The sequence below is a fragment of the Macrobrachium nipponense genome, chromosome 10, assembly GCF_015104395.2.
Source record: "Macrobrachium nipponense isolate FS-2020 chromosome 10, ASM1510439v2, whole genome shotgun sequence".
Taxonomy (NCBI): Eukaryota; Metazoa; Arthropoda; class Malacostraca; order Decapoda; family Palaemonidae; genus Macrobrachium; species Macrobrachium nipponense.
The window spans coordinates 24,840,444-24,851,287 of record NC_087204.1 but is presented as its reverse complement, the minus strand read 5'-3'; the positions used below and the strand labels follow the sequence as shown (position 1 = coordinate 24,851,287).

Genomic DNA, 10,844 nt, shown 5'->3' with positions numbered 1-10,844 from the left:
TACTTTTCTCTCTACATTTTGGTGTTTTTATGGGCTCCTATATTAGATATATATATGATATAGATATATATATATATATATATATATATATATATTATATATATATATATATAAAATACTGAACATGGAAAATTATTATACATACACAAACATATACATACACACACACACACACACACACACACACACACACACACACACATATATATATCTATATATATATATATATATAGATATGTATGTATGTATGTATGTATGTATGTATGATATATATATATATATAGATATATATATATATATATATATATTTATATATATATAGTATGTGTGTGTGTTTGAGCTTAGTATGGATAATATGATATTACCGAGAAGCAGTGTTGTACCTAATCACTATATAAACATACCATATAGGCATGATTATATAGCTATTAGATACAACACTGTTTCCTTACAATATCATCATCATATCATTCATACTAAGCTCACGTTCCCATTAAGCAACTCGAAAGACCACAGTACTGGATAGTACTCATATGCCAATACTTGTAACTATAATTCGCTTTCCTATGTTGCATATGATTGGCGGGTGTATTTTAGAAGTAGAAAAAGTTAGAGTATATCTTAGTTTAACCAGACCACTGAGCTGATAAACAGCTCTCCTAGAGCTAGCACGAAGGATGAGATATTTCTACGTAGCTAGGAACCAATTGGTTACCTAGCAAAGGAACCTACAGCTTACTATGGGATCCGAACCACATTATATCGAGAAATGAATTTCTATTCACCAGAAATAAATTCCTCTGATTCAACGTTTGGCAGAACGGAGAGTCGAGAGTAGAGAGTCAATACCCATTTTATTATTATACTTTTCAAATCCTGTATCCTGGGGATGAATTTCCAAATATATCACCCAACATCACTGTGTTGAATAATTTGAACTACTAAAGCGACGAAGAAAGTCAAGTGACTATACAGTATTCACTGTCGGTGCAACAGAATAAAATACCAAACAGCACAAAGTAAAACTAAATACAGAAAGTTAATGATGAAACCAAATGCAAAAAAATTAATGAAACCAAATGGGAAATTAATGACTATTTCGAATAAACTGAACTGCAACTGATGTTCACACTAAATTTAACATTTAGTACATTTATCAGATGTACCACAGTTTTCTCTATTTTACCTGTCCAACTGCTGGTATTCCGAATTAACTTATAGTTTTGATTACATGAGTATTGGCTTCAGTATTACAACTGCTATTGGTTCTTTTACCACTGCTCCAATTAATAATAATAATAATAATAATAATAATAATAATAATAATAAATAATAATAATAATTAATAAATAATAATAATAATAATAATTAATAATAATAATAATGTTCTAAGGGGTCCACAATAATAAAAAAAAAATTAATAGTACGTTATAAGTTTTTTAAAAACTTTACAAAGCTTTCGAGCCCTTCCCACGTTTCATCTTCAGTCCGAAAAAAAGAAAAAAAAAATAATAATAATAATCATAATAATAATGCAGATACCATAAATGTTGCTCTCGTATCCACCAAAACACAGCATCATTATCATTACAGTCCTTGTCATCATTATCATTAATCAGGGAGATGACAGGTCACGGAAGGACCAGGTGGCCTCCCCTCTCAAGGACAACAATGTGGAACCAGAATGAAAAGGTACAAAGCAAATACGCACTAATTAACGCGTAGGTCGATTATACCAGCCTACATCATTAAGCCCGAAGACACGGAAAGCAACGCGCTAACGAATCCATCAGCGCCTGAAACGGTCCTTCCATTTGAAGGGTCGAGATACAGGGTGTCCATAAAGTCACAGTACCATTACAAGTATTTATTGCCCCTAATGGTACTGGGACTTTATGGACACCCTGTACATCAGCGTGGAACAATAAAGTCAGTGGCTGATAAAAGAATGGAAAAACACAGAAGAAAAATCAGAGCAAAAACCACTCGGTAAAACAAAGGCTATGATGATGATGGTGTGGAACATTTCTCTGCCTGCACGCCTCGGTACTAAAAATACTCCCCCCCCCCCCCCCCCTCTCACCTCCACCATCCCCTCCACCACTTCCCACACCCCTGACCTTCGCAAATGTAAAAAAAAAAAAAGAAAAAAAAAAAGGGGGGGGGGGCGTAATAAAAGCAAATTGAAATAAAACAGCTACAAACGATGGACAAAGGCTTACGACGAAATTCGCCTTTTATATCAGAGTGCAAATTTGATAACAGAATCATTCAAAAAGAAAACACACACACATAAAACGTAAGAATACCTTCCTTTGAAGTGTTATTAAAAAAAGACCGAACAAAGAGAGTGTGTGAGGGAGAGACGGAAAGAAAGAGAGAAGGAGGAAGAGCAGATGGAGAGGAGACAGAAGACGGAAGAGAGAGAGAGAGAGAGAGTATAAAAACGACCCGTTCTCCCCTTTCACATGGAGATTCTTTGTTCCAAAAATACGGGGGCAGTTAAACAAGGAAAGTGGTTATGACTACGGTTCTTTTATTCCCGCAGCGATAAAATGCTGGGTCACTTAAAGAACGAACGTGGTAATGACTCCACTGCTGTTGCCGGACGCCCAGCGAGAAAACGCCAGGAATTTTTGAACTGGAATGGCCGGCGTGATGATGAGATCCTTCCGAAGCAATTCCCATTAAAAGCAAATTGAAAAAAAAAGGGGGGGGTTGGGGGAGGAAAGGAAAGAGGGGGTGGGAGTAAAAAGTGACTACTCCACCCTCGCAGGAATGGCCTTCACGCAAAAACAGGGGCTCTGAAAAACAGGAGCAGAAGCAGCACGCCAAAGTCATAACATCTGCAAGAAAGTAATGAAACGGAGGAGCAGAAACAGCAATAAAAAGAACCAATTACGAGAATAATTAATCGAATCGCCAGTTTATGGGTTTAATATTCACTAAAACGTTTATACGAAAGCGTTTTCAGATACTGAGAGAGAGAGAGAGAGAGAGAGAGAGAGAGAGAGAGAGAGAGAGAGAGAGAGAGAGAGAATGATATTACATTATAAACTCTACGTGGGACAGAGACAGGTGAGAAATATCAGTGATTCATAAAATGTAAGTCGAGTGAGTAGGAGAGAGAGAGAGAGAGAAGAGAGAGAGAGAGAGAGAGAGAGACTAATATTCCATTTACACACAATAAACCTTACGTGGAACAGAGGCACGTGAGAGATAGTGTTTCATAAAATAAAAGTCGGGTAAGTAGGATGAGAGAGGAGAGAGAGAGAGAGAGAGAGAGAGAGAGAGAGAGAGAGAGAGGTTGTGGTACACCACCTCAGTCGGAAGTTGACATTTGGAAACGTCACTGGAAATGTCTTACATCCACTACCAGTTGAATCTAACTTGCGTCCTCATACCTGATTAATTGTACAAGCCGGTAATATTGAACTTCCAGAATACTGAGTGTCCAGCGCTTGCATTAGAGATTAATAATCATACTTGCGTTTAGTGTCTTTTATTCGTATAAAATATGGAATAATCAGTAAGTGATGAATAATGTTAAGTATATTAATATATTTTATTCGTACATTGTATTGAATAGTCATACATTTCCTACAAAAGAATGGATGACAGAGAGAATGGAGGAATTAGGAAAAATAAATTAAATACATTATGATTAAAAAAAATTTTGGGGCATAACTGATTGGACATTAGTTTTACTTACCTTTTGTCACGTGGGTAAAGTTCTTGATGGCTCTTTCGGCGTTTTTCCTGGCGATGTAAAACCACTCCGACGTGTTAGAAAGGTATTTGTACTCCACTGCCAGGTCCTTCACCAGTATGTTCCCCTCGGGAAGGCGGTACGCGAACGGACAGTAAAGCAGGTAGTCTTCGTACTCGAACTTATCGTAACAATTTCCAGCAGCGAAGATGTCCTCGTCGAGCTCGACCATAGTCAGGACCTCGGCATGCAATAGGTACTCCGATGCCAGGACCTGCTCGGAGGAATACTTCCACAGGCGGGTGTACAGATTAGCTCTGTTGACGGCAATCTCGCCCTCCAGCCGGAAACGTTCTTGGGCGTAGCTGTCCACAACGCCCTCGCCCAGGTTGAAGTCGGTGCCCTTGGTGCAGTTCTCCCCCAACAGGTGTTGGGACTCTACGATTCTCAAAAATTTAGTGACGACGTCGACATCGTCTGACCTTCCGCCTTCCTCTGTGTGAATAATTGAAAAGTCGTCGTCGATGTTAATGTCGTCCGTTGGCACAAGGTCACCAGTCGCACGAAACTTGTTTTCCAAGTTCGGTGCCCCGGAGGAGGACCAGGGGAGGGAAGTAGCTGTGCTTCGAATGGCATCAGCCAAGACGCGGGCATCAGAGTCTTCTTCCTTGCCCACTGCCTCGGGCTCTGATGATTCCCACTTCACGTCAAGGTCCAGGCGGTGAGACGCGTCTGAGGAGGTGGAGGCGATCTCCCGGTCATCCACCTGAGATCGAGGTCGCATCTTCGGGGACTTCCTCGTCCTGACGAAGTTCCTTCGAGACTTTCGGTGGCGAATGTTCGCGTGTTGGACGCGTTTCTCTAAAGCTGTGACTGACGAGCTGGTTGGGTCAGGAAGGAGGCCATCCGGGTCGTCTAAGGACACCCCCTCTAAGACCTCTTCGTCCTCCCTGGAATACCCAGTCGACCGCCTTCCATTCCACTGGAGGCTTCTGTTCGAAAATGGAGGACTGTGTCTGTCGTACCCTAGCCCTAACCTATTTTGACCGGGATTGTCTAATTCGTGAAAATCATAGGCGTCTTTTGGTCCCACCGAACTACCACGGGTTACTGGGTCACTCATACGTTCACCTACAGCCTGTCTAAATGCATTATTGCTGATATCACCCTCGTTGATTTTGCTTTTGTTAATGCTAAAACTAACGTTACTGGTACTGCGGTCATGACTCAATTCGTAGTTCTTTTTGGAATGAGAAAACCGCGGTAGGTCCTTCCGAATTTCTCTGCTCGTGTGTTGCGCTACTTTGGTATGGCGGTATTGCTGCTGATGCTGACGCCATCTGTCTTGGATGGGCGAGCGCTCTTGCGCGCCCGAGTTGACGTACTTGAGATAATATCTCGCAGGGGCTTCGCTGGAGGGTATCTGCGGGTACGTAGGGGGAGGGGAAGCGGGGGCAGCCCACTTGGGCATGGGATTCAAGGAAATGACTGGACGCTGCTGTTGATGGGGGGCATGGCGGTCTGGCTCCTCGAACAGGTCCGACGACGAAGCCTCAGTGGCTTTGGTCCTCGATGTCAGTTGGGGCACCGGCGCCCTCATGGGTTTGATGAAGAGTCTATAGGATGAACTGGGACCATTGTTGTGCGCCCTCGCGACTTCCTTCTTAGCCCGGCTTCCTGCGGGAGATGCTGCTGCTGCCGCTGCCACCAACTCCTCCTCCTCCTCCTCCTCCTTCCCCCCGCAGGACACCAGAAGGCTCAACGATAAAAGGACGAGCAGGATGACCACAAAGGAGGTGGAAACCCCAGAAGGTCCAGGCATCATTGTCTCCCTTGACGGCGCGACTCTCTCTGTCTCTCGATTTATTCCATAGCAGTGATCTTTCTCTTCCCGTGGCCCGATGCGTCCAGTGATGCTCTCTGGTGGAGAATCACAACGAGGATGAATTGAAAAAGTTCATCTGAATTTCCGGGGTTTTCAAGTAGGGTGGCGAACGTATTGTACTACACTGCTGTGATCTACCTCATCCATTTGAGTGTTTTCATTCATGAAATCGGCTTTGAAATCTCATGGCTTCGTCGTTTCCCGTCAATATTTTGTAAACAATGCGGCCTCGTGGTCCATGTCGGACGTGATGTTTGTCCGTAATCTTGAAAACACGACGTGGCACCGTCAGTAAACAAATCCACAGAGAAAGTTTGAAACACAACTACCGGGCGAATTTCAACACATCACTTAAAGAAATGCAACTCAAAACAAAACTCGGCATTTATTTCCAAGGAACTTCCGTGGCAAAAAAAAACCGGAAAACTTCGTTCATCATCATTTCATTTTCCGTCGGTGAGAAGACCACCAAACTGTGGCAAGGAAATCAAAGCAAAGTGACTGAATTAAATAAAAATAAAATAAGACAACTGAAAAATGCAATGCAGTGGCGAAATGGAGAGGCGAACAAGAACCCAACTGTCAAGCGGGCAGAGACGTGCGTCCGGTGGACCTCAACAGGTTACTATCGATATACAGACTCTTCTTGGCGTGCGTACACTCTCAGCGGCAGCGACTCACTCGTCCCGCCTCGCACCAACTTGGCCGACCTTCCCGCTCTCTCTCCGTCATATACCCGGCGCTGCCGGACGCTGGGGGCGAACTTCTCCTACGCGAAGGGGAGACTAGTATACTAACCTACTTACTACGACTGAGGGGAAAAAAAGAGACCACATATCAATACCGAGGGGAAGAGGGAGGCTATACGTACTAAGATAGTGAGAGAACAATTAATGTTGATGATGGAACATAAGTTGTAGTATCTTTTAAAGACTCTTTGCTCTCTTCGTTACATTTTCTTGATAGTGCCTTCCACGAAAAATAAACCACCACACTACGACGTTACGGGAAACAACGAGAGAGAGAGAGAGAGAGAGAGAGAGAGAGAGAGAACGATGATAATGAATGAAAATGAGGGCCAAGCAATATCATTTTCCCGAATGGTGATCGGGGGATGGAAATGATGATGAAACCTTTCAATTTTCTAGTAACGTATAATGTCGTTTTGATCATTTCACTGTCAACGTCTATTACTCTGGGTACTTATTGTGTTTAAAAAAACAGTCGAATCCTTTATTTGCACTAAAATTTCTTAGAATCGAAAATCCGTTATAAAATTTGATTCCATTAACAAAAAAAATTCTTAGAATCGAAAACCAATTATAAAATTTGATTGCATTAACGAAAAATAATCTTAGAATCGAAAACCAATCATAAAAATTTGATTGCATTAACGAAAAATAATCTTAGAATCGAAAACCAGTTATAAAATTTGATTGCATTAACGAAAAAAATTCTTAGAATCAAAAACCAGTTATAAAATTTGATTGCATCAACAACAAAATTCTTAGAATCGAAAACCAGTTATAAAATTTGATTGCATTAACAAAAAAATTCTTAGAACCGAAAACCAGTTATAAAACTTTATTGCATTTATGAAAAAATAATTAGTATTGTAAATCAGTTAAAAAATTTGAGTGCATTAATGCAAAAAATTCTTAAGAATAAAAAAACAGTTATAAAATTAGACTGCATTAATAAAAACAATTCTTAGAATTGTAAACCAGTAATAAAATTTATTGGAGTAACATATAATGAGAAGAAACGCGATTTATAATATGAGATGCAGAAATAAATAAAAAGTAATATTCACGCTTATAACCATTAGGTGACGAACGCCACTCATTTAAGAGTTGATTTCGCGTTAAAAGAAATAACAGTAAATAAGCTCCACGAAAATTAAATATTTATTGTACGCGATCTTTCACGATGTCCGACGGGTTTTGAAAGTAATGAATTGATACGAGGAAAAGGCGAAATCAATCATAATTCACTTAACGAATTTTGAGAGACCGAAGAAAAATATTAATCTTTGAAGTAGTTTATTTATATTTTTTTCGCTATCCACGTGAGAGAGGCGGAGTTCTGAAGAGGAAGAGATCGATACTTTTTAGAAATATATCAGTTGATTCGAGCGGAAGACACATCGGGATCGCTTACGCCAAGCTTACAGAAACAGAGAGAGAGAGGGAGAGAGAGAGAGATACTTATATAGACTGACATAATAGATTGATATATATAAGAACTAAACATAAGAGAGAGAGAGAGAGAGAGAGAGAGAGAGAGAGAGAGAGAGAGAGAGAGAGAAGACTTATATAGAATGACATAAAAAAGAATTAAACATATAAAAGGAACAAACAGACGACAGGAGAGAGAGAGAGAGAGAGAGAGAGAGAGAGAGAGAGGAGAGAGAGAGAGAGAGAGCAGGGATGTAAAAATTTATGGAGAGGAGGAGAACTGGAAAAAATTGTTTAAAATAATTAGAGAGACTGAATGTAAAATATTAGAAGACGAGGGAGAGAGAGAGAGAGAGAGAAGAGAGAGAGAGAGAGAGAGAACACGTGCATTAAGAAGACAGGAGCAGACTGACTCGTGTTCGTGGACAATGGACAATTTGGGGAGGCAGCATTAAACACGTAAACACAAAAAACAAAAAACAAAAAAAAAAACACACACACACTTTTTACAAGAACCGAATGAAGACGATACTTGACTTGTGAGCAAAGAGCAGCCTCTCCAGGAAACACGAGACATCTCAAGCTGCTGAAGGCGACGGGAGGAATGAGTCAAACTTGCTAGGTTTAAACAGACGAAAAGATAAGACTCTGGAAGTGCAACGAGATAAGACACTAAAAGTGAATTTTACTGTTTAGTAACAGCTGCAACATTTCCTGGAACAGGCAATGCTGTCAGTATAAGGAATGGAATGGAATATTTCCTAGAACAGGCAATGCTGTCATTATAAGGAATGGAATGGAATATTTCCTGGAACAGACAATGCTGTCACTATAAGGAATGGAATGGAATATTTCCTGGAACGGACAATGCTGTCAGTATAAGGAATGGAATGGAATATTTCCTGGAACGGACAATGCTGTCAGTATAAGGAATGGAATGGAATATTTCCTGGAACAGACAATGCTGTCACTATAAGGAATGGAATGGAATATTTCCTGGAACGGACAATGCTGTCAGTATAAGGAATGGAATGGAATATTTCCTGGAACAGACAATGCTGTCAGTATAAGGAATGGAATGGAATATTTCCTGGAACAGACAATGCTGTCACTATAAGGAATGGGATGGATATTTTCGGAGGCAATGCGTTAATATAAGGAATGGAATGGAAGATCCTGGAACGGACAAAGGCTGGTCACGAATGGGAAAAGCTGGAATATTTCCTGGAACAGGCAATGCTGTTAATATAAGGAATGGAATGGAATATTTCCTGGAACAGACAATGCTGTCACTATAAGGAAAAGCATGGAATATTTCCTGGAACAGGCAATGCTGTCACTACAATAATAATAATAATAATAATAATAATAATAATAATAATAATAATAATAATAATAATAATAGTAGTAGTAATAATAATAATGATATCCTTTATTTCAGCTCAGGGCCATATACATGGAATATACAAAATGCAGACAGTAACATACAAAATCTAGATACATGAGACAACATGATAAGAAAAAATGAATAATCGGCACTTAACCACCAAATAGCTGAGGTAGCATAAAAGATAGTAATCATAATACTGATAATAACAGTAGTAATATTGGTGAGAAAAAAATGCATTGAGAGGTATAACAGTTAGTGCACAGATTATATAACTTAAATTTCATCTAGAGACCTTGGGTGGTTAAAGTAGTTAGGTCCAGGGAGCTAAATACGAAAACTGAATGTAAAAAAAACAAAACTTTAACTTGATAGTATTCACAGTAATAATGAAAAAGTAAAATATCAGCAATAAATATAATAATAATGACAGAATCTGCAATGACATCTTGCCAATACAGAGATTAAGTCCTTTAGGGGACCAAGGCCTCATTTTCCCATCTTTCCCACAATTTAGATCTTTTTCTTGCTTCACCTCCTTAGGATGCTTTGTATGAGCGAGTTGTCCAGAGGGTGGTTTTCTATGAACATCTGTGTGGCGGAGTGGTAGCGGGGAGTGTTTGTGAGCGTCTCAAAATGTCATTGTGCACAGCATGATACGTCTCTGGTCTCTTGGGTATAGTTCGTCCAGAGGGAACACCCACAGATACTGCAGCAGTACGAGCGAAGAGCAGCAGTTTCACGTCTCGGTGACAGAAGGCAAACCTCCTTGCAATCATGTTGCCAGTTGCACATAGCTTACGACGCCTCTGTTTCAATGTCTGCCGTATCTTTTAGATCGTCGGTAATAATGTGACCCAAATACGGAAATTCGTGCACAAATTCCAGCCGATGGTTTCCGAGGAAAATTTGTGGTTCTGCAATATGCTTAAGCGATCTTGGGAGCAGCGACATGCACTGGGTCTTGATTTCGTTGTAAATTATATCAAATTCCTCTGCATATTGGCGGCAAGTGTCCATGAGTCGTTGGATATATACGTACCTTGCACTGATGGGGAAATCAGAACCATATCATCGGCGTAACAGAGGTTGTTTATAGTTGTTTCATTGATGGTGCATCCGACTGGGAGTGAGTTCAATTTGACATTCAAGGCATCTGTGTACGTATTAAACAAGTATGGAGAGAGAATGCCCCCTTGCCGAAGCCCGTTTAGGGAGTCGAATGTGTACGATAATACGTTACCCCATTTGACACAGAATGGCTGTGTGGAGAACCAACTACGTAAAATGCCAATTAGATATAGGGGTATGCCTCTTTCATGCAGCTTCAGGAAGAGCTTCAGTTAGTTTACTCTGTCAAATGCTTTTCTCACATCCACAAAACAAAGGAAAACAGGAGAGGTTGATGATAGGTAGTAGTTCAGCAATTCTTTCAGTATGTAGATGCAGGTGTCGCCTGAGTGGTTTGCTTTAAACCCGAACTGGTTGTCAGTGGTGTGTAGAAAGGGGAGAAGTCTCACTAGAAGAACCGACTCAAGTATCTTCGATGCGATCGTTGTGATTGCAATCAGCCGGTAGTTGCCAGGGTCAGCTGCATCCTTTAGCTTGTTTTTGATTAATGGTATCAAGTGAACTAAGAGTAGGGAGTCTGGAAGAAACTGGTGTTGAATTATTGCCACGCATTGT

General features: G+C 40.4%; 1 protein-coding gene across 1 annotated transcript in view; it reads right to left on the bottom strand.

Moving 5' to 3' along the window:
- The window catches only part of LOC135223490 (uncharacterized), an 804,746-nt gene extending 798,464 nt beyond the window's left edge, over positions 1-6,282 (bottom strand). The window contains 1 exon segment of the mRNA XM_064261928.1: positions 3,713-6,282. Within this exon segment, the coding sequence (XP_064117998.1) occupies positions 3,713-5,534 (1,822 nt within the window). The 5' untranslated portion in view covers positions 5,535-6,282.
- Between the last annotated feature and the right edge of the window lie 4,562 nt (positions 6,283-10,844).